Source organism: Hyperolius riggenbachi, chromosome 10 (genome assembly GCF_040937935.1).
Source record: "Hyperolius riggenbachi isolate aHypRig1 chromosome 10, aHypRig1.pri, whole genome shotgun sequence".
NCBI lineage: Eukaryota > Metazoa > Chordata > Amphibia > Anura > Hyperoliidae > Hyperolius > Hyperolius riggenbachi.
In genome coordinates, this window is record NC_090655.1 from 64,955,251 (window position 1) to 64,980,472 (window position 25,222).

The 25,222-nt window shown below is 44.0% G+C and overlaps 1 protein-coding gene across 2 annotated transcripts in view; it reads right to left on the reverse strand.

Moving 5' to 3' along the window:
• The window catches only part of NRAP (nebulin related anchoring protein), a 168,724-nt gene that overhangs the window by 82,665 nt on the left and 60,837 nt on the right, over window positions 1-25,222 (reverse strand). Inside the window, exons 4-13 of one of the 2 annotated variants that reach the window (XM_068257886.1) lie at window positions 22,404-22,508; window positions 21,739-21,825; window positions 16,555-16,662; window positions 15,374-15,478; window positions 15,189-15,296; window positions 12,549-12,644; window positions 7,680-7,784; window positions 7,466-7,582; window positions 4,110-4,214; window positions 2,303-2,410 (exon numbers count right to left, since the gene is read on the reverse strand). In XM_068257886.1, the coding sequence (XP_068113987.1) occupies window positions 2,303-2,410; window positions 4,110-4,214; window positions 7,466-7,582; window positions 7,680-7,784; window positions 12,549-12,644; window positions 15,189-15,296; window positions 15,374-15,478; window positions 16,555-16,662; window positions 21,739-21,825; window positions 22,404-22,508 (1,044 nt within the window). The remainder of the gene's footprint in view (window positions 1-2,302; window positions 2,411-4,109; window positions 4,215-7,465; window positions 7,583-7,679; window positions 7,785-12,548; window positions 12,645-15,188; window positions 15,297-15,373; window positions 15,479-16,554; window positions 16,663-21,738; window positions 21,826-22,403; window positions 22,509-25,222) is intronic. The other variant, XM_068257887.1, reaches the window with a different exon arrangement.

Below are 25,222 nucleotides of genomic sequence, written 5' to 3' on the forward strand. Positions count from 1 at the left end.
ATTACTGGCACGGACACTGGCATACTCACATTACTGGCACGGACACTGGCATACTCACATTACTGGCAGGGACACTGTCATACTCACATTACTGGCACGGACACTGGCATACTCATTACTGGCATGGACACTAGCATACTCACATTACTGGCAAGGACACTGGCATACTCACATTACTGGCATGGACACTAGCATACTCACATTACTGGCATGGACACTGGCATACTCATTACTGGCACGGACACTGGCATACTCACATTACTGGCACGGACACTGGCATACTCACATTACTGGCATGGACACTGGCATACTCACATTACTGGCACGGACACTGGCATACTCACATTACTGGCACGGACACTGGCATACTCATTACTGGCATGGACACTGGCATACTCACATTACTGGCAAGGACACTGGCATACTTGCATTACTAGAAGGGATACTGTCATACTCACATTACTGGCAAGGACACTGGCATACTCACATTACTGGCACGGACACTGGCATACTCATTACTGGCACGGACACTGGCATACTCACATTACTGGCACGGACACTGGCATACTCACATTACTGGCATGGACACTGGCATACTCACATTACTGGCACGGACACTGGCATACTCACATTACTGGCACGGACACTGGCATACTCATTACTGGCATGGACACTGGCATACTCACATTACTGGCAAGGACACTGGCATACTTGCATTACTAGAAGGGATACTGTCATACTCACATTACTGGCAAGGACACTGGCATACTCACATTACTGGCACGGACACTGGCATACTCACATTACTGGCAAGGACACTGGCATACTCACATTACTGGCATGGACACTGGCATACTCACATTACTGGCACGGACACTGGCATACTCACATTACTGGCAAGGACACTGGCATACTCACATTACTGGCAAGGACACTGGCATACTCACATTACTAGAAGGGATACTGTCATACTCACATTACTGGCATGGACACTGGCATACTCATTACTGGCACGGACACTGGCATACTCACATTACTGGCACGGACACTGGCATACTCACATTACTGGCAAGGACACTGGCATACTCACATTACTAGAAGGGATACTGTCATACTCACATTACTGGCATGGACACTGGCATACTCATTACTGGCATGGACACTGGCATACTCATTACTGGCACGGACACTGGCATACTCACATTACTGGCACGGACACTGGCATACTCACATTACTGGCACGGACACTGGCATACTCACATTACTGGCAGGGACACTGTCATACTCACATTACTGGCAGGGACACTGTCATACTCACATTACTGGCATGGACACTGGCATACTCACATTACTGGCACGGACACTGGCATACTCACATTACTGGCAGGGACACTGGCATACTCGCATTACTAGAAGGGACACTGTCATACTCACATTACTGGCAGGGACACTGGCATACTCACATTACTGGCACAGACACTGGCATACTCACCTTACTGGCACGGACACTGGCATACTCACATTACTGGCAGGGACACTGTCATACTCACATTACTGGCAGGGACACTGTCATACTCACATTACTGGCATGGACACTGGCATACTCACATTACTGGCATGGACACTGGCATACTCACATTACTGGCACGGACACAGGCATACTCACATTACTGGCAGGGACACTGTCATACTCATTACTGGCATGGACACTGGCATACTCACATTACTGGCACGGACACTGGCATACTCACATTACTGGCAGGGACACTGTCATACTCACATTACTGGCAGGGACACTGTCATACTCACATTACTGGCATGGACACTGGCATACTCACATTACTGGCACGGACACTGGCATACTCACATTACTGGCAGGGACACTGTCATACTCACATTACTGGCAGGGACACTGGCATACTCACATTACTGGCAGGGACACTGGCATACTCGCATTACTGGCAGGGACACTGGCATACTCACATTACTGGCAGGGACACTGGCATACTCACATTACTAGAAGGGACACTGTCATACTCACATTACTGGCAGGGACACTGGCATACTCACATTACTAGAAGGGACACTGGCATACTCACATTACTGGCATGGACACTGGCATACTCACATTACTGGCACGGACACTGGCATACTCACATTACTGGCAGGGACACTGTCATACTCACATTACTGGCAGGGACACTGGCATACTCACATTACTGGCAAGGACACTGGCATACTCACATTACTGGCAAGGACACTGGCATACTCACATTACTGGCAAGGACACTGTCATACTCACATTACTGGCAAGGCTTCCTGCTTGCATGGCATGTAACATGCGGCGGTCCATGCCCACCCCATCGTAATGTCCTTTCATCTGAGTTTGGTACTTCTCTTTATACTTCAGCTGCAGACAGAAAAAGATGATGGAAAATTTGACTACAGTTCCATATTAAAGTTAAGTTCATTCCAAAAAAACTAACAAAAGCAACTATAAAATGATAATGTCATTGCCATGGGGGTATTGGCATGATCATCCATACTGAAGTGGCTGGATAGTGTACTGGTTACAGGCTCTGCCTCTGACACAGGAGACCAGGGTTCGATTCTTGGCCCTTCCTGTTCAGTAAGCCAGAGCCTATTCAGTAGGAGACCTTGGGCAAGACTCCTTTGGATCCTACTTATAGTGGACCTGAACTCCTGCACAGGATACAAGGAAAAACAGAGCAAACAAAGCATTGTGTGTGTTTTTAAAGAGCCTGTTTAATTCACCCTTATCTGTAAGTAGCCACAAGTGTAATTTGATTTCTCAGCTGTGTCTGCACAGAAGTTCGGCAGACAAAGCTAATGAGTAAACACATGAGGTTAACCCTTTGCCTGTATCCATGAAAACAGGAAGTAGACACACTGCATATTTATTGCAGGAGTTCTGTATGCAGTAGCAAAGAAATGTTTTTCTTTAAAGGTCAAGTTCTCTAAGGAAGTTGTGAGTTCAGGTCCACTTTAATCTGGTAGGAAAGTAGGAATTTGTCTTGGTGGTGGGTACAGAAGTGATACAGCACACAGGTGACTAGTTATGCCATCTAATCTCACACTAACAAGTGTCTTACAACAGAAAAGATTATGGTCTTCATTTAATACCCTATTTTCATACGTTTTCTCCTAGGTGATGAAAACAGAGTATGAAAAATGATTCCCTGGGAGAGCACCAAGGACAAAAGATGAATTGAATAAGGCCAGGGCCGGTTCTCTCTTGAAGCAAGGTGAAACCTTTGCATCTGGCACAGAGATTTCAGGGGCAGCATTTTTGTACTGTGTGTACCTTCCTGAGGAGGAATGAGTGGCTGAGGATGAGCAGTTTGTTTGTCACAGACTCACAGCCAGCCAATTTGTTATTGTGTTGAGCTGCAGCATGTCATGTGAGAACATTAAATGAAGCAGAGTAAATTGTTGCTTGTTGGGTGCTGTGTGATCATCCCAGATGGGGGTGGGCATCCTCACAAGTTTGCCTTAGGCAGCAAAAAGTCTAGAACTGGCCCCGAATAAGGCCCCATCTCTTACTGCAAAAGAGATACTCATTGCTCCTTAGCAACTTCCTGCTTGCTCACTCCTGGTTGAAACTAGAGATAGAAGACTTAGATAGGTGGTTAAATTCTCCAGCACATGTTACCAGACCCAGACTACGGTGTTACAAACTTGTAGAGTGAAAGAAAACTTCCACTTTAATGCCCAACAAACTCGTCCAGCTTAACTCGTCCAACAATAGCAGAAAGAGGAGATCTTGCTGTGAGTAATTCTCAACTCCGGCAGGCAATTAATGGGATTTAATGGAGTAATTCTCCCAGGCAGACTCACCAGGGAGGAATTAATGATAATTAAGGAATGCAAATAGCAGATAAAATATCCCCCTCTATGGAAGAGCTATAAGCTGTTCTGTGTGCGACACACTCTACAAGAGGCAGGTGCACGTTTCGGAAGGGGCGAGGAGACCCTTGAAGGCCTCAGCTTATCAGCAGTAAACACTCACTGCTCCCGAGGTACAACCAATGGATAGAGCAGTATAAATGATGGAGAACGGGTTTAGGCGAGCTGGGAACAATGCTTACGTCACTGGTGAATTTGGAGACCTTGTTGACGTTCTGGAACTGGGGTGTCTCGCAGTAGTTGATGCTGTGCCCTTTGCTGTGCTCCAAGTCCTTCTTGTACTCCACCTGTGAAACACAGAGAAGAATTTACTCTATGGCAGTAACTGCATCAGTAGAGGCCATCGCAGGGGGGCCCAGAGGCTTTGGGGGCCCCTACTCCTCCCTCCCCCCAACCGCAAGTGCAGCCAATTAGCAAAAAAAATGTTTTGCTTCCAGACACTGTTTAACAGCAGAATACTCTCTGCTGCCATTTGCCGACTCTCGATCACGTGACCAGGGCCGGCGCTACCATTAAGGCAAAGGAGGCAGCTGCCCCAGGGCCCCAGAGCTTGTAGGGGCCCCCAGTGGCTACAAGAGTAAAAAAAAAATTTCAAATCGGCCTTATAGTTTTTGAGAAAATCGATTTTAAAGTTTCAAAGGAAAAAAAATACACATTTAAAAACCTGCCGACTTTAATGGTTAATAGCAAATCCACCTTAAATGCTAGAAACCCTAAATTTGCAGGGTGTGTTAAGGAGATCATTAGGAATAAGAGGAAAAAACTATTTTTCAAAAAGACCTTATAGTTTTTGAGAAAATCGATTTTAAAGTTTCGAAGGAAAAAAGTATACTTTTAAATGCGGTAAATGTCACTTTTAGTAGCAAACCTAACGGTAGTGTAATTTTACATGCATCAAACGAAAGCGCAATAAATTTCCTGACGGGGTTTCCAGGGGGTCCATACGCAGCCGCAGCCCTTTGGCCAGGGATTGCTATACAGCCGCAATATGGATGTATGAAGATCCATGGCATTTTTTCCTATTTTCCCAATTTTTTTTTTTATGTTTAGAGTGTGGGAATTTTTTTTTTTTTTTAAATTATGTGGGCTTCCCTCTCCTGAAACTTTTTAACCCCCTGTCCCCCATGCAGGCTGGGATAGCCAAAATGTGGGGCTCCGACCGATTGGGACTTCACACCCTGTTATACCAGCTGCAAAAAAGGTACCCTAATGCCGATTTTTGTTCCGGGGTATATGTTGAGGGGGCCCCCCAGGTTTATTTTGCCCTGCGGCCCCATTGTTGCTTAAACCGGCCCTGCATGTGACCTGCATTGGGTTCAGGGACCAAGTGGGCCCAACGCTCTAATTTTTGCAGGGGGGGGGGGGCCTATTAAGTCTAGTTACGACCCTGGTAGAGGCCAACATACACTGGGCCGTGTCGCGGCTAAGTAACGGATGCCGCATTTTCCTTGGGTTCAGCCCCCACTGTGTTCATTTCCACGTAGAGTTTGTATGCTCTTTTCCTGCTTGTCTCGGTTTCCTCAAAGACGCTAGTAGACTGAACAGCTTCCACCTCATTTATCTTTAGCACCAACTTGTAAAGCTCTGTACACAAATGCTATAGTGGTCGTCAGAAACAAAACAACCAATCCGTAGATAGTAGTTTAAAAAATTGTCCCACTCACATTAAAAAAAAAATATCCTAACAATTATCATCGGAGCACAGTGGACTCCACTCAACCTCCACTCACCAATACAGTGCAGGGGCCAAGCGACTCAAACCCAAACGACCAGCAGAGGGGAAAAGGTTCAGCACAATGACTGTGGCAAACTCATAAAAATCATAATTTATTGGATCAGGTAAAAACAGCATAGCCAGACAGCTGACATGTTTAGGACAGACGGTGGCCCTTAATCATAGCCGATTATTAAGGGCCACTGTCGGTCCAAAACATGTTAGCTATGCTGTTTTGACCTGATCCAATAAATGACAATGTGTATGAGTTTGCCACAGACATTGTGCACAGCCTTTTTTACTCTGCTAGCAATTATCATCCATGTAGACCAGCTGACCTTGAAGCATGTTGTTTTGGCACCAGGCACCGAAACTGGACGCCGCTATTGCACTAGTGCTCTGCTATGGGTAATTCTTGTGTTTGGTGACCAGTAGACCCCCAATTACTTCTCCCTCCAAGCTGCTATGACTCGGAGGGGGAATATTATTTAACGCCACTGCGGAATTTGAGTGGCAGCAGAGTGAGCCGTTACTCAGCTCACCAGCGGTGTATACACAAGTACACTCTGTCCTGGTGAATCAGTTCATATGATAATCTCTCTCAATTAATCGTACTGCCCAATGGCGAACACTTAAATCTATTCAAAATACACGTGATGCCAATTTCGCACTTCAGGGTACTCATTTTTGCACTTCTGGTAACAATCCATTCGGGAGACAATCACAGTGCTGTTAATGAATTCAAATATGCATGGAAGTCGTTTGCTCCTTGGTAACCGTTGGGAGTCTCTCAATTTCCGATGACCACAGTCACAGGTGTGTATGGAGCTTTAAACATACCAGTTTAAATCATACCTAGGATCAAAATGGAGATTGAAGGGTTTCTATTGTTGCATGAACCAGCATCCATCAATTATTTCCTAGCGCTCGAAAGCGATTCGGCAATTGGCGGTATTCGCCCACTAGTCGCCCCAGTGAGAACGGGCCCTAAGGCGGGGGGGGGGGGGGCAATTGCCCCAGAGCTGCTGGGCCCCTCGCGCTCCCCCCTTAACTCTTATGTGTTCCCCATGGCCCCTGCATAATAGCAGAACAGTAGCTCACCAGTCTGGGCTCCGTTTTTCCATGCTCCCATTTTCATCCTGCTGCCTGCCTTTTGTTATCCAGCAGGTCACAAGAGGCAGGCAAAGGGAAGATGAGGAGCAGCACACTAGCCACCATGGCAGGTGAGACACAGTGCAGCGATCATGCAGGGGCCCCAGGGAGCACAGAGGAGTTGAGGGGAAGATTGGGGGGCAGCAGCAGGCTTAGGGGCCCTGGGGGCTGAATTTGCAGGGAGGGTCTCTAAGTTACTTTTGCCCCGGGGCCCTACTGGACGTTGAGCAGGCATTGAACAGAAAAGTCTGGTATGTGGTTATATGGCAGGGGCGGAGCAATAGGGCTTGCAGAGGTTGCAACCGCATCGGGTCCTTTGGGCCAGAGGGGCTGTCCCTCAACTAAAGTATTGGCTCTATTTGTCCTCTGCTCATAATAATCACTTCTATTGATACTTTGAATAGTGGTAATCATTAAACTGTTCCCCATCCCCTTCTTGTACCTCTGACACTGTAGCTGCCATTGGCAGGTGTTGGTGCGCCATAGCAATTGTTATGTATAGAGTGCTTGGGGGGGCCCCAAAGTAAAACTTGCATCGGGGCCCACAGCTCCTTAGCTACGCCACTGCTATAAGGCGTTGGACCTGACTGAAGAACTGAAAATGGAGAGAAACCATCATCCACTGCAAGTGCTATTCCACAAGAAGACCTCACACATGAGCCACTCTCTCACCTCGCTGACCAGCTTGTTCACATTCTGAGCTTGCTTAAGCACCAGGTTCTCCTCAGTGCCCAGGGAGTGGTAATGGGCCGCCCCTCTCATCTTAGACAGATCCTTCTTATACTTAATCTAAGATAGGAAAAAAAAACACATTCTCCAATCGCCAACATAACAACGAAAAAGGAGTCCACTCAACAAGACCACAGGCTGCAGCGGGAATACTCACATCACTGGCTATTTCATTGGCCTTTTTGGCATGGAGATAAGCTGGTGTTATCATTGCGGGAAAGCTTCCCTTCCCTCGGTATTCCTCCTGTTCCTCATCATATTCCTGCATTGTTATAATAAGAAAAAATTGGTAAAATGGTTGTGCAAGGTCATAAAGTCTACAAACGATTGATTGTTAACGAGAGCCTCCATCAGAAAGGAATTATCAACAGTGCTTCCAATATAACAATTCCTAGTGTACTCCTTATCACTCCTAAGCAGATCTGATCAGTACTTCAGCAATCAAAAAAATTACAAGAGTAGTTGCTAACTGGCAGTTTTTACTAACAATATTCTTTGAAAAAAAGGAACTGTCACGGAAATCTTAAAATTTTAAAAAAACACGTACAAATAAGAAGTACATTTTTCCCAGAGTAAAATGAGCTAAGAATTACTTTTCTCCTATGTTGCCATCACTTAAAGTAGGTGGAAGAAATCTGACATTACTGACAGGTTTTAGGTTAGTCAATCTCATTATGGGGGATTCCTCGTACGGCCCTTATTCTTTATAAAGACATTCCCTGAATAAGATTTATACAAAGATGCTGGCCTGCCTCCCTGATCGCTGCACACTTTTTGGCAGTTGGATGGAGCAACTGTCATTCACGAAGTGCTTTTAAAAAATAAAGAAAACCCTGAGAACCCCCCATGAGAAGATGGGCTAGTCCAAAATCTGTCGGTAATGTCAGATTTCTACTACTTACTATAAGTGACAGCAACATAGGAGAAAAGCAATTTATCATTTTTCCCTGGAAAAAAAAACGTATTTCTTATTTGTACGGTATAGGTTTATATGCATTTTAAATTTTAAGATTTTCGCAACTCTAAAGTGGAACTGTCTTCAGTGAAAATAATGTAATAAAGTGCTTCATTTTTACAATAATTATAAATGATTTAGTCACTGTGTTTAAGCTTTCCTCTTCCTGATTTACCTTCTGACATTTATCACATGGTGACATTTTTACTGCTGGCAGGTTATGTCAGTGGAAGTAGCTGCCGTTAGCGGTTTACAGCTGTTTCCAACTGCCAAAAAAGCAATTTTCCACAGTGCCACAAGGTTCACAGACAGGAAACTGCCAGGACCATGTTCCTCACAGTTTCCTGTGGGATGGGTTTCACCACATTATCAGCCATACAGAGCCCCCTGATGATCAGTTTGTGAAAAGAAATAAATAGATTTCTCATGTAAAAGGGGTATCAGCTACGGATTGGGATAAAGTTCAATTCTTGGTTACAGTTTCTTTTTAAGCTCATTAACTGGATTCTTTTTTCCTGAAAAGTTTTATACAGTTTGGAAACAAGCTAGAAATTATTAGGGTTTTATGGTCATCTTTGTACCAGTTAAGAGATGCTCCACCATTCCCTGTCACTGGCACCCCCATGGAACTCTGTGACATTAACATGAAAATTAGTGGACAGAAAATAAAGACAGCAATAAAAACTAGTCGGGTATTTTAACTCTCCCCATTCTACAAAAAAAAAAAATCAACCCACTTTTTAGGGGGCTTGCATCCTGTATGGACACAATAGGATACAAAAATCTGACATATGGGGTCAACAATAAAAAGCAGTATAGGGTCTACTCTAACCCATTACCACACGCTAGAAAACTGAAAATAGCAGGATGTACATCAACGTTTATCAACTATTACAGAATATTTATTCTGTAAAAATCTATGAATCTATAATAATTTTCAAGCGCACAGCTGTGTATCCATACATGCCTTCTGGCGTTCCGCGCAGGCGTTTCCGTTCGTAAGGTCCCTCCTGCCCGGGCAGGATGGAGCACATGCATGTGGTGGAAGGCAATATGTAGCATATCCTTAAACTGCCATCTTTATATTTGTACTATTAGTTTGCAGTGAAGCAAATTTTCAACCATATTGGCAACTAATCAGATGTCAGCGATAAATGCACCTTGGTTGCTGAAAATTACAAATGATTACACAATTTCATTCTACTCTTCACCTGTATCAATGTTACCGATGTACTCTCTCCTAATGCTATGTATGTATGCCTGTAATGCTTGTACTTTTAGCTCAATGCCTTGCATGAATGTCTTTATCATGTCTCGCTTTTGATACATCCCAAAATAAAATTGTTACCATGTAGGATATTATTGATATCCTAATTGTTACGTCAGCCTCTTGTGTGCTAGGTTTGTGTTGAGGAGTGATCTTTTTCCTTTCAAGTTATGTGATCTATTCAACAGACAGTATTTGATTGTATTATTGTATTCTCTTTTCTCTTGATAAAAGACTCCAGTTTTTTTGTTAATTGTTATGTACAAACTTCATCCCGAACTGTATTATATGCTTATTGTAAACAGCTTCTTCCACCGCCCCCTGGTGGCTAGAAATGGCCTAACACTAAATATATAAAAAAAAAAAAAACTATCTGTGTGTACAAAATTTGCTGCAGAGATTGCCTTTTTAATATCAATAATATTATTTAAAAAACTAAAATGTATGAACATAAGGGACAGCCATGTCAGCCATTAGCCAGTCTTCAAATACAAAGTATTACTTTATTGATTAAACCCTAAGTTTTAAATGTTTTAAAGGGAACCTGACGTTAGAGGTATATGTAGGCTGCATATAACGTAAAATGAAAAAAAAAAAAAAAAGGAGAGGGGTTTCCAGGCTAAATAATAGCAAATCAAGTGTAAAACATAACTTTTAATTCAAATTCTTGGAAGGAATCTGAAGTGAAAATAAACGTATGCGATAATGAATTGTATGTGTAGTACAGCTAAGAAATATAACATTAGCAGCACAGATATGAGTCATTGTTTCCAGTGCAGGAAGAGTTAAGAAACTTTAGTTATCTATACAAAAGAGCTTCTCTGAGCTCTATGACTAATTTCGTCAGAGAGCAGTGCTGTTTTCTGAAGCACTGGTACATCAAAGAAACCGTGAAAGACAACTTCAGATAAGATTTTATTGCAGAGAAGTTCAAAGGGTCTTGCTTCATAGTTTAAAATACAAAGTGTAGTTTGCAAACTGAAAATATTAGAGAATGATTAATTAATTATCCGTACTACACATACAGTTCATCATAAGTTTTTTTTTTTTTTTTTTTTGCTTCAGTGTCACCTTAATAAATATGACAAACCTAATAAAAGTCCATTATTTATGTGACGTTAAAATGAATGGCCTAACGCAGGTTTTGCGGCTTTTAACAAGGCCGCTTATTCAGAGGCATAATGTTGAAAATTCAAAGATAGTGACAGAGGTTAATTAAAAACATGAGATACAGGGTCCACAATACAACCACATCTTGAATGTTCCAAGTGTTCTTTTCGTCCAGTCAGGCAAAAGCCAATCTAGTATCTGTACCAATTGGTAGGATCTGTAGCAGAAGTTAATTAGTGCATAGTTTATGAATCAGTACATTGCAGTTACTTAATGGTCGTCCGGGTCAGGTGTAGCTGTGACATAGTCTGTGGTGTCCTGATGGCGTGGCTGGAGTCAATGTGGTTGTATTGTGGACCCTATATCTCATGTCTTTAATCACCGGCTATCATGATCTTTGAATTTGCATCGTTATGCCTCAGAAGAAGCGGCTATGTTAAAAGCAACGAAACGTGCGTTAGGCCATTCATTTCAATGTCATGTGACTTTTATAATGTTTGTCATGTCTATCTATTAAGGAGAACTGTAATTAAAGGTTAAGTTTTACACTTGATTATTATTTAGCCTGAACCCCCCCCCCCTAGTTTTTTGTTTTCATGTTCTGTTATATGCTGTCTGATCTACGGGTGGCTGTCTGACTAATTAATATTGTATCATAGTATATGGGGGCTGCCATATTTATTTCCTGTTAAACAATACCAGTTGTCTGGTGGCCCTGCTGATCTCTTTGGCTGCAGTAGTATCTGAAGCACACATCTGAAACAAGCATGCGGCTTATCCAGTCAGACTACAGTCAGAAACATCTGATCAGCATGCTTGTTCAGGGTCTATGGCTAAAGGTAATAGAGGCTGAGAATAGCTAGGCAACTGGTTTTATTATAAGGAATTAAATGTGGCAGCCTCCATATCCCTCTCACTTCAGATGTTCTTTACATCACAGCTCCCCAACCCTGTCCTCAAGGCCCACCAACAGTACGTTTTACAGAAAACCACAAACATGCACAAGTGAGGTAATTAGTGGCTCAGCAGAGCTGATTAACTACCTTTGTGGATTTTTTTTTTTTACAAAACATACACTGTTGGTGGGCCTGGAGGCCAGGGATGGGGAACACTGCTTTATGTCACTGGCCCAGAATGAGCATGCATATCAGAAGTTTTGACTTTGGTTTGACTACTAGCCGCAAGCTTGTTGCAAGTATGTGACAAAAAAAAAAAAAAAAAAAAAATCAACCAAATCTAAAACCAAATCTCTCACTTCAGGTCCCCATTGACTTGGTGCCTGTCCCTTCCGATCCCTCTCTGTTGTCTATAAACCAGCGAGAACACTGTATGCATATAGGAAAGGCACCAGACTAACAAAAGGTTCTTGCCATCACCTTCGGTTACACAAGCTGACATAACCACTTTAAAAGTCACCATAAGAAAGCTTGGAGTGTGTGTGGGGTGCCAGATCTGAAAGGCTGATTGCTTCCAGGGGAAAATAGATCATCGTTGGATGATTTGATCTCACAATGTAGTAAGACGAAGGCTTGTAAGATCCTATCAAAGTTGTAGAATTCAGTCTTTGATACACATCTGATTTATGTAAAGACCGGAGGGGACTGATAGGACGAGGGGAAGGGGGGGAGGGGTGACAGACAGGTGGCTACATCACAAGATTGACAGCTCTGTTCCTCCCGCGGCGCGTCACGTACCTGGCACAGCTCGTCTGCAGTTTGTTTAGTAAACGCCACATCTGTCGAGCTTGCCTTCCCCTTCATCTCCCTGTGATAGCGCTGGTGGTATTTTACCTGGCGCAGAGACAAGAGGGAGCAAACGTCAGTACAACAGATATGCCAGATAACCTGCCCTGGGGAAGCCAGAGCCAACATTAGACGGACTGGAGGATGGCGCCGCGCCCTGGGACGCGCTCGTCAGGCTGTGTGTGGCGACTCCACTCTCTGATGAAACCTATCATTGTCCACATGCTGTCACAGACAGAAAAGTTAGCGCCGCATTGGCAGGCTGGGAAGAGGGCACAGCAGCGCCATGTTCAGGCTGCCAGCTGTCTCGCCCTAAGGGGGGTGGAGGTGACAATGCCGTTTGAAGCGGCTTTGGTGAATTGCACAAGGCTCATGTGTTCAGAAGCTGAACAAGAATAAATAAAACGCTGGCCCGATCTTACTAGAAAACATAAAAAAATATATATCAAGTGTCTCTGATAACTGCGTTCAGGGTCATTTTGCTGGAATCCCCCTTGACAGCAGGATCATTGGGAAAAAGACACAGTTAAAAATCTGGCCATCAAGCGCTGGGACAGCAATAAAACCACAATGGGGGTACTAACTGCTCTACAACCTACAAAACATTTTTGTCCTGTTTTCTCCTGCTGGAGATATTCACTTCTACTTCCTGTTCACTTCTTCTTCCTGTTTAAGTGACTCCTGCCACTTTCCAAGAGCTTGTGTCGGAGAGATTTAGGTTTGGTTCACATCAAACCACAAAATGAACTTTTTTTTGCCCATTTTGACTGATCAGAACCAACATAAAAACACAGATGTCAACAGACAGGTTATTAATTGGATCCGTCCCCATATACTGTATCTGTTTGCAATGACACTATAAAAATTATAAAAAATATAATATTTTTTCTACCAATGACACGATCAAAACTGTTGCAGTCAACAGAATGCAAAGTCCCAACCTGCATGATTTCTATGTACAAGCGGATGTGTTTCCCATTGAAGCCTGTGGTGGAAACACATCTGTCTGGAGCACATACTGCTCTGTCCACTTCAGCTGGCCAATAGAGATCCAGTTCAAGTGTGACCTGAAACTTCCCTGACTTTCAGTTCTGGCCACTCCTATCAACAATTATACCTGCTGGAGAGATTTATACCCACCTGCTATCCCAGTGACAGCTGCCCCTTGCTCAAGGTTCTTTATTCCTGTCCTTGTTTGGATGTCCTGTCTTCATAAGTAACTTCTGCCTCTTCCCCAAGGTTCCTCCTCCTGGATACATTTACCCCACTTTCTGTTCCAATGACTCCTGCCACTTCTACAACATCTGGTTGGAGAGGTGTACCCCCTCTTCCCAGCCTAGTGACATTTATAATTTTCTCAAGGACCCTGCTAAAACCCTTTAAACCCACCCCTAGTTCCAGTAACTTCCATTATTAATTCAAAGTCCCTGTTAGTCACAGAACATGGGAATCAATCTTCCTTATGGGGATACATGAAGTGAGGATAAAATGACTAAACCAAAAACCTCAGGGAAGTGATAGGAGTTCCCAAGGAAAAAAAAAGAGGGAAATTTATTCAGAAGAGGACTTGGGAAGTATCAGGATTTATGAGACAAAAAGTGGGATTGAATATTTCAGTCACTATCCCAAATATTTTGCAGAACATATTGATACCACAATTGTGGTCCTCCTGCCACAGTGACTTCAATACTTGCCTGCCTAGGTCAAGACATTTACAGCCACATCCCATTCTGTCAATTCTTGTCACTTCCCCTGGGTCTTTTAGAGACATTTATCCCCACCCTTGGACCATGGCGCCTGTCCTTTGCCCAAGGCCTCTTTTTTGTCAATTTTTCTAGTCTTGTTGATTCCAGTTACTTAACCAGGGTGCTGCTGGCAAACCCACCCACCCCTTTCGTGTCACTGAGACAGAAAACATGGCCTGGGCTCTATACATTTAGACCACTAAAACCCAATGCAGGCTCTGACTCTTTCTCAGCCAAATCTTTTTTGTATGGCTCTTTGGGTTTTGTGTGTGAATGGATAAAATAATATCTTAAAGAAGACTTGTCATCAAAGCTCACACTTCCCCAGTTTTGACAGGACACTAAGCAGATTAAAAATAAGACCAGAAAAATTGGATGAAAGTTAATAGTTTAAAAGTGGGATCGCTCAGAAGAAAATTATCACTGTCATTTTATGTTATCATATATAATATATATGTTTATCACGAGAAAAGACCCTGATTTATAGAGGTTGGAGAACAGTGGAGAACACATTTCATCCAGCACACAAGGGGAGGGATTTTTTTTTTCTGACCCGGGAGTCGAACCCATGACCTCAAGCTTCACAGGCAGAGGCAGTACCTCTGGAAAACTCAGCTGGCTGGAGAGGTTTATTTGAGAAGTAACTCAGATTGAAAATGTCAAGGTGGGAACCACCTGATCGAATAATGATTTGAGAATGATTAATTGCTTGCCAGACTGGAACACTATCAATCCATACATGGCTAGCCTAAATGAGACAAGCTGAAATCTTATTAGCCGATTTGGGATAGTGCACACTTTGTATTGTTTCATGAAGCCACTCTGATGGTGGCTACGCTGTACTTACATCACTGGCGAGTTCGCTGGCTTTCTTGGCGATCTGATAGCCGGGTGTGATCAGTGCTGGGAAGCTGCCCTTCCCCCTCTGCTCCTCGTACTCCTCCGTGTATTTTACCTGAGGATTGGAGACAAGGATCAGTTAGAAGAAAAGCACAAGGTAATAGAACACTGACCCAAAGTCCCTGGACTCACATCACTTGTGTTCTGACCGCTGGCCTTGGCGTGCAAAATGTCTTTTGTGTCCACCACGCTGCTGTACTGAGACATGCGCTGATCATGGCCACGCTTGTACTCCACCTGTCACACGGAAGAGCTCATCAAAAATGATAAAGAATTGTAGCACATTAGCTTTTCCCCCACAACTGACAATCATAAGTGATCATGGAGGCCATCCCATATCTCCTACACCAAGTGCAGGACCAGAGACTGGTTAAGGTGATACCAGGCCCTAGACAAAGATAGCAGCTGCGGCCGACCTCCGGTAGCCACATGGGGGGGGGGGGGGGGGTAGAGTCAACCTGACCCCTGGTCTCTCCAGCCTTGTGGATGATTTGGATCTGGCAGAGACCATCCCATACACAACAATTGGGGAGAACACAGAGTAGGGAGAGCCTCCCATACACAGTGGGCAGTGAAAACCTGGCCCACATACACAGTGGGCAGCGAGAGCCCCGCCCCCATACACAGTGGGCAGTGAGAACCTGGCCCACATACACAATGGGCAGAAAGAGTTCCGCCCTATACACAGTGGGCAGCGAGAGCCCCGCCCCCATACACAGTGGGCAGAGAGAACCTGGCCCACATACACAGTGGGCAGTGAGAGCCCCACCCCCATATACACAGTGGGCAGTGAGAGCCCCACCCCCATATACACAGTGGGCAGTGAGAGCCCCACCCCCATATACACAGTGGGCAGTGAGAGCCCCACCCCCATATACACAGTGGGCAGTGAGAGCCTCACCCCCATATACACAGCGGGCAGTGAGAGCCCCACCCCCATATACACAGCGGGCAGTGAGAGCCCCACCCCCATATACACAGTGGGCAGTGAGAGCCCGCAACCCCATACACAGAGACACAGCAAGAGCCTGCCCCGGCCCCACATACACAGCGAGCATCCCAATACATTCCCTTTCCACCCCCCCCCCCCCCCCCTACAAAGTAAACAGAGAGTCCCTACCCATATACACAGAGCATTTCCCACACACAGCAATCAGAGGGAACCCCCATACACAGCCAGAGCATCACCACCTCGTAATGCACATGATGAGAACACCCCCCTCACCATGCCATACACAACTGCACCCATATACAGTGAAATACCACGTTAGGGGGGTGGTGTTGCACAAAGCAGAACGTCAGCACAGACTTACACTGCTGGCCATGTGGGCAGCCTTCCTGGCGGTCTGGTACGCTGGAGTGACCATGGCTGGGAAGCTGCCTTTCCTTCCTTGCTGCTCAAACTCATCCGTGTATTGGACCTGCGGAGAGGAAGCACTGGTTATATTCTTACTGATCAGCTCTATATCCATATATACTCCTTAAAGTGAACCTGCCAGGAGGAATCAGTCTTCAGGTTTAATACTCACCTAAGTGGAGGGAAGGCTCTGGCTACCATGTAGGCTTCCTTTTCCTCAGTCCAGCACATCTTTTTAGTGCCATCCCTGGGAGTAACTAGTCCACCTGCTTGGTCAAATAACTCATCAAAAGGCCTGGTACACACCATGCAATTTTTTTTTTTACTGCAAAACTTCTTATTTCCGATCAAGTAAACGATCAGATCAGGCACACAACCCCCCCCCCCCCCCCCCAAAAAAAACCCTGCAATCTATTGATTACCGGCGACTAATTCAAAGCTCAAAATCAATTTATTTTTCAATCAGAAGCAGATCCGCCAGGCTGGAAAATGTTAGCTAAAATACTGGCCATTGTTCCATACGCATGTCCACTTCTGGTATCATTTTTCCCCCTCCCGATTTATTTTCGATTGATATTGGGGAAAAAATTGCAAACGTGTGGATGGTAGCTTTCTTCTATATGTGATCGGTGTCAGGTCTTAATATCGATCAGATCTCTCGCTCAAGTGGGACCTGAAGTGATAATGGCATAATGTGTACCAGGCCTAAATATTCAGGTAAACCTCAGAACTACTTGCGTCCCCGAGGATCAGCACTTCAGCACTGTGCATGCACAGTACGAATACACTCCTCCAGAGATGGATTAAGATGTAATGGGGCTCTGGGCAAGGTATTAGACTTGGGGCCCCTTCTGGTCCTTTTGGTAAGCTGAAGTTGACGTAGGGCAAAGAAGATGGCAGGTGGGCCCCTTGACACCCACTATGTCCCAAGCACCTGCCTAGGTTGCCTGGTGGATGATCCTGCTCTGCAACTTGTCCTTGGAACTACTTGGGGACACTAGTAGTTATGAAAGTTCTCTGAAGTACTTATGAAGAGCTATTAGGTATAACAGCTACAACAGTGGATGGCGCTGGAATGACGGAACGGATGGAGGATTGGGAAGGCTCTACACCAGACTTTCTCAACCTTTTTACCGTGGAGGAACCCTGCAAATAACTTTTGGTTCTCAAGGAAGCCGTGCAAACAATTTTCTGATCTTGAGGAACCCCTACATTTATTTTGGCGGAGGCATGGTCTTTAAAAAGGAGGTGAGGCTGTTTATTTAACTACCCCCTATTACACTGCCACTCATTATACTGTTTCCTTATTTTAGTGCTTTTTTATTAATGTGCTAATTATTATTCTGACCCCCAAATTAGAGCTTCTTTTTACAGTACCACCTATTATAGTGTGCTCTATTATACTACCCCCATGATGGGGCAAAAATGCAAAGGAACCCCTGCAGAGTATCAAGAAACCCTTGTTGAGAAAGCCTGCTCCACACTATCCAGGGCCTTCCCTCTACTTGGGTAATTCCGGGAATACACAGGTCGACCGGCAGCTCGATTAGCCGCCGGATCGACCCCAGCCGCGTCCCTGCTCGTCCGCACGGATCGATTACCGCTCTCCCCCGCCGGCGCTTCCTTATCAGCACTCGATTCCCTGCCATTGTCCGCAGGCGGGAATCGAGCGGGCGGGGGTCGAGCGGCTTGATCGGGCCAGCTGATTATTATCAGCTGGCCGGATCAGCTGGTCGATACATAGTACAGAAACGTACCGTGTATCCCCAGCATAAGTATCGAACCTGAAGAAGTCCGTTCCCTCAGTTCAAATGTCCTCTAAAGCTTAATTGCCAGTCCCAGAATAGAGACTGCACTGGCTTCTGCGCAGCTAGGCTTAAGGCCTCTTTCACACCAAGACGTTACGTTTTAGGGGACGTTAAGGTCGCATAACCTGCCCCTAACGCAATGCATGGTGGTGTTGAAGTTGGACGTCAGATTGAGCCGTTTTATGAGGCTCTTGGTGCTATCCTGGGAAATCTGGATCTTTTCAAGGATTCGGATGATTCGAATCGGATCATTGAAAAGATCAGAATCTTTGAATCATATTACTAGGGAAGCAGGAAGCAGCAGAGTGAGAGGTGCAGGAGAATGTGGGCACATTGAGGGTGCTAATGGGAAAGGGAGAGATGCAGCAGGAAGATTGTGCTTGTGCACAGAAGCTGCAGTTCCTGTTTCTTCCAGACATCCACTGTGAACCGAATCCTTCATTGTGATGATCCTGATGATTCAACTCACAAAAAAGATCCAGATCAAAGATCCAAATTGTTCATGATCTGGACAACAGTACAGTGCAGTGAATATTAATTAGCCATGTGGCTAGGAACAATAGCGGACTCTCCCCTTACTGAGCATGTGCAAACAGTCTAACGCAGCTAAAACCACCTATAACGCACAGCATACTGCACTTTCTTTGAACGTCCAGCGTTACACTGTAACGCAACGTGAGCACTGTGAACAGCCCATTGATTTTTCATTACTTTTGTAGAGAGATGGTCATGAGATAGAAATAAGGGTGTCCATAAACACACCGATTTTCCCTTTTCACTCCCTGCAGATGGAATCAAATTGGAATTGATGCCTTTAAAGCGGACCTGAACTCAGAATATCCTCTCTACTCTAAAAGTTAAGCAACAGCATAATAAATTAAAAAAACAACATTTCTTTGTTTCAGCTGATACAAATTCTAAAATAAATCTGCAGTGTGTCTGCTTCCTGCCTTGGATGCAGACATAGGGTTAACATCCTGCATTTACAAATTAGCTGCTCCATCGAGGCAGCCAGCTGACACATCAAATTACAGTGGTGATTAGTCACTGGCTAAACTCTCTAAATACATACAGAGTGCATGTCTCTAGGCTTTCCTTCTGTCCTGTGCAAGAGTTCAGGTCCACTTTAAATGTTCCATCAACATCATATTCATTGTATGTACAGGATCTTCTCAAAAAATTAGCATATTGTGATAAAGTTCATTATTTTCTGTAATGTACTGATAAACATTAGACTTTCATATATTTTAGATTCAAATACACACAACTGAAGTAGTTCAAGCCTTTTATTGTTTTAATATTGATGATTTTGCCATACAGCTCATGAAAACCCAAATTTCCTATCTCAAAAAATTAGCATATTTCATTCGACCAATAAAAGAAAAGTGTTTTTAAAACAAAAAAAGTCAACCTTCAAATAATTATGTTCAGTTATGCACTCAATACTTGGTCTGGAATCCTTTCGCAGAAATGACTGCTTCAGTGCGGCGTGGCATGGAGGCAATCAGCCCGTGGCACTGCTCAGGTGTTATGGAGGCCCAGGATGCTTCGATAGCGGCCTTAAGCTCATCCAGAGTGTTGGGTCTTGCGTCTCTTGACTTTCTCTTCACAATATCCCACAGATTCTCTATGGGGTTCAGGTCAGGAGAGTTGGCAGGCCAATTGAGCACAGTAATACCATGGTCAGTAAACCATTTACCAGTGGTTTTGGCACTGTGAGCAGGTGCCAGGTCGTGCTGAAAAATGAAATCTTCATCTCCATAAAGCTTTTCAGCAGATGGAAGCATGAACCCACTTTTGAACCAGAAACAGCGGCAGAAGCGCCTGACCTGGGCTACAGAGAAGCAGCACTGGACTGTTGCTTAGTGGTCCAAAGTACTTTTTTCGGATGAAAGCAACTTTTACATGTCATTCGGAAATCAAGGTGCCAGAGTCTAGAGGAAGACTGGGGAGAGGGAAATGCCAAAATGCCTGAAGTCCAGTGTCAAGTACCCACAGTCAGTGATGGTCTGGAGTGCCATGTCAGCTGCTGGTGTTGGTCCACTGTGTTTTTATCAAGGGCAAGGTCAATGCAGCTAGCTATCAGGAGATTTTGGAGCACTTCATGCTTCCATCTGCTGAAAAGCTTTATGGAGATGAAGATTTCAATTTTCAGCACGACCTGGCACCTGCTCACAGTGCCAAAACCACTGGTGAATGGTTTACTGACCATGGTATTACTGTGCTCAATTGGCCTGCCACCTCTCCTGACCTGAACCCCATAGAGAATCTGTGGGATATTGTGAAGAGAAAGTTGAGAGACGCAAGACCTAACACTTTGGATGAGCTTACGGCTACTATCGAAGCATCTTGGGCCTCCATAACACCTGAGCAGTGCCACAGGCTGATTGCCTCCATGCCACGCCACATTGAAGCAGTCACTTCTGCAAAAGGATTCCTGACCAAGTATTGAGTGCATAACTGAACATAATTATTTGAAGGTTGACTTTTTTTGTTTTAAAAACACTTCTTTTATTGGTCGGATGAAATATGCTAATTTTTTTGAGATAGAAAATGTGGGTTTTCATGAGCTGTATGGCAAAATCATCAATATTAAAACAATAAAAATCTTGAACTACTTCAGTTGTGTGTATTTGAATCTAAAATATATGAAAGTCTAATGTTTATCAGTACATTACAGAAAATAATGAACTTTATCACAATATGCTAATTTTTTGAGAAGATCCTGTAGTGCCCTTTTCTACACCTCTTCAAAGAGAACTTTGAAGTCCTCATCTGATAGCAGTTACTATGTGGCGTTCACAGAGTCTAGAGCAGGGGTCCCCAAACGTTTTGGGACGAGGGCCGGGTTAACATACTTCAGACTGCTGGGGGGGCCGGAGTATACATAAGATGATGTAGAAGTCTTTGCGGGCCAGACAGTGAAGCATACCCAGGTGACAACCTGCAGTCCAATTGGACAGCAGTGTCACCTGATGTGGAATTTGGAATTTTCTGGCTTCCATGTGGATAAGTGGTGCCAGCATTGCTATTATATATGTGGACCACCAATATTTAAAGATGTAGCTGACCACATCTATAAGGAATACATTTTCTGTGTGTGTGTGTGTTGGCTAAAAAAAGCCTCAGGGGGCCACATTCGGCATGCGGGCCTTAGTTTGAGGACCACTGCTCTAGAGGCTCTAGAGAGATGGTAGCCAATTAACCTAGCAGTAGGTTTTTATTATTTTCTATTTGCGGGGAAAAGGAAAAGGAGGGGGTAATACTTTGAAACATTTGGTTAACTGGTAGAACTAAGATTTTGTAAATAATTGTGTTACAGGTAATCTTACATCGTTCATCGTCTTCTGTGTCTGCTCCATGTGAACCATTTCTGGGTTAATGTCAGAGAACCAGGACTTCCCTTCTTCATAGGCTTTCTATGATATATAAAAAAAAAAAAAAAAAAAAAAAAAAAAAAAAAAAAGGTTATGTTAAAGAGACACTGGAGCAAAAAAACAAACAAAAGAAATTATGGTATAATGTGTATGTGTAGTACAGCTAAGAAATAAAACATTAGGAACAGAGACATAACTGCAGTTTCCTCCTGTACTGGAAACAATATTGGACTTATCTATGCAAAAGATCCACTGAGCTCCACAACTTTCAAAGTCGCAGAGAGCTCTGTCTTCTGAAGCTTGTTATCTGAAGTGTCTGGCACTGTTTTTTTTCCTGCAGAGAACAGTTCACTGGGCTGCTCTGTAAAATCATTTAGAATGCGAGTAGTGTGTAAATTGCAAATATTAGAGAATGATGCAAGGTTATTGAAAAAAACTATATAACTGAAAATCAAAATATGAGAATATTTTCTTTGCTACTAACGTTCTAGTAATTATCCGTACTACACAACCAATTCATTATATCATAATTTTTTTTCCGCTTCAGTGTCTCATTAAATATAACCTGTCTGCCATGGCACAGCAGACACAGGTGTGGGCACGCTCGGCAATGGGCATACCTGACTGATCATCTTCTCCAGCTTGTAGTCCTTCTCATGTACGCTGGACTTCATATCCCAGTGAAAAACGGATTTAAAGCGTTCACCTTCTTCCCGGTATTTAATCTGCCACAATAAATTAAAAAAAATTAAATAAATAACCATTTTGGGCCTGAAAATGGGATTTTACAGACGTGAAAAACCGCATTAAATTATGTAAAAAAAATTAAATACTGTAGATAACAGACTTGGGCCCTGATCCAGTTTACTTTGTTTCCTAAGTTTTCTTCTAAGAGATAATTTTTCATCTTTTTCACCTTTCAACTGAAAAAATACCAAAATGTAGGTGAAAAAGTCATGTCAAAATTATTCTGAGTTTCTTGCTTGCAGGGGCAATAAACAAAGCACACACAGAGATCCTGTAGGAGGCGTGCATAACTTATCCCTATTACAGCAGAGGCAGCACATTCCTCCCTGGGTCGACAAAGCTTGACAAAGAAAATAAGATTAGATATATTACAGAGACAGTGCAACTAGAAAAGGCTGCAGTAATTCAGACCACATTAGAACAGGTGTAGGAACTTAGAGGATAGAAGAAATAAAGCTAAAATTTTTGTTAGAGTCTCTTTAAGCAATCCTGTCTGCCTGACTCTCCTGCTGATCCTCTGCCTCTAATACTTTCAGCGATAACCCCTGAACAAGCATGCAGCAGATCACTTGTTTTTGACATTATTGTCAGATATGACAAGATTAGCTGCATGCTTGTTTCTAGTGTGATTCAGACACCACTGCAGCCAAACTGACCAGCAGGACAGTCAGGCAACTGGTAGTGTTTAAGAGGAAAAATACACACCCTTCTCAGTTTAAGTTAACTTTAACCACTTCGGGACCGGCCGCCTAACCCCCCTTAAGGACCAGGGCATTTTGCGGTGGAGGGGGTTGCGCGCGTTTGGGGGGGGGGGGGGGGGTCGGGCGGCCGGATCCCGTCTGTGGCTGGCTGTGCTGTCTCCCCCCTGTGTGGCCAGGTGTCCCCCCTGTGCGCAGCAGCCATCACTCACCTTCCAGGCTCCAGTGATGAGCCGCAGTAGCCCCCTTCTTCTCCAGCCGGCATCTCCGCTCCAAATGACGCTCAGGTCGGGTCGCGGCTTGATGACGTCATCAAGCCTGGGACCCGGCGCTGACGTCAGACGGAGCAGAGATGCCGGCCAGAGCAGAGGGGGGCGCCGATCGTTGCTGGAACGGCAGGGAGTGGATCCTCTTCTTTCCCCCCTGCCGCCGCCGCTGTCAAAGTGGATCACTACAATCCGATGGCGATCGTAGGGATCATGTGATCAGCAGCCATACGCGATGGCTGCTGATCACTCGGGGGAGATGCCAGCTGTCATATGACAGCTTAATCTCCCCCTCTGGGTGCGCACGATCGCGTCGGGACGGTTTGTTAGTGTTGGACGTTGAATCAACGTCCGGTCAGAACGGTACCACCACCTGCTGGACGTTGATTCAACGGGCCTGGTCCGCAAGTGGTTAAAGAGGAACTATAGTGAAAACAACAATTGATGAAATTGCTAATATTTTTTACAATATTAACCACTTCCCTACTAAGGAGTCTTACCCCTTCTGGACCAGAGCAATTTTCACCTGTCAGCGCTCCTCCCATTCATTCACCAATAACTTTATAGGTACTTATCACAATTAAATTATCTATATCTTGGGTTTTTTCGCCACCAAATAGACTTTCTTTGGGTGGTAAATTGTGAAAAGAATTATTTTATTCTAACTACATTTTATTGGGAATAAAAAACAAATGGAAAAAAATCATTTCTCAGTTTTTGGCCATTATAGTTTTAAAATAAAAATGTTCTATTGTGGATAAAACCCACACATTTTATTTGCCCATTTGTCCTGGTAGTTACAACGTTTAAATCATGTCCCTAGTACGCCTAGTATGTATGGCGTCAATATTTTATTTGGAAATAATGGTGCATTTTTTTTAGTTTTGCGTCCATCACTAGTTAAAAGCCCATATTTTTAAAAATAACAGCAATATACTCTCAGGACATATATATAAAAAAATAAAAGTGCAGTCCCTAAGGTAACTATTTATGTATTTTGATAATTGGCTTTTTTTTATGCAGATTTTTGGGGGAGTAACTATGGGAGAGTGGGGAAGGTAAGGGGTTAATTTTAATGTTATATACGTTATGTTTATTAAATAAAATGTGTGCAGGTGTAATTCTACTATTTGGCCACAAGATGTCCTCACACATTTTCTTCTTGCCGCATCAGGAAGTAATGTGTGCAATTGTAACTTCGTTTTGATACAATGCCACAGGGATCTCATTGATACCAGCAATCATTGGCGGGGACACTTAGATCAGTGAATGGGATCTGTGTTCCCTATTCAATGATCTCTGGAGATCACAGCAAGGGATGTACATCTACGCCCCTGTGCGGGAATTTAAGTTCTGCGGGGCGTAGATATACTTCTGCGGGAGGAAAAAGTGGTACATTTATAAATTATTTACTCAGAGTTTTCCCATTGTAAAATTTTTCTTCACGATGATTTACATTCTAAAATGTATTACAGGTTGGGACAGTTGCACAGGGTAGGAACACACTAGACAGAATCGCATATGCCTTTTCATAGCACATAGTGGAAAACACATATGCGATTCTGCCTAGTATGTTCCTACCCACAATGCAACGAAGGTTCACAGACAGGAACTGTCAGGGCTATGGTCCTGACATCACACTGTGGGAGAGGTTCCACCACAATATCAGCCATACAGAGGTCCCTGATGAGCTATTTGAGAAAAGATAAAGATTTGTCATGGGAAAGA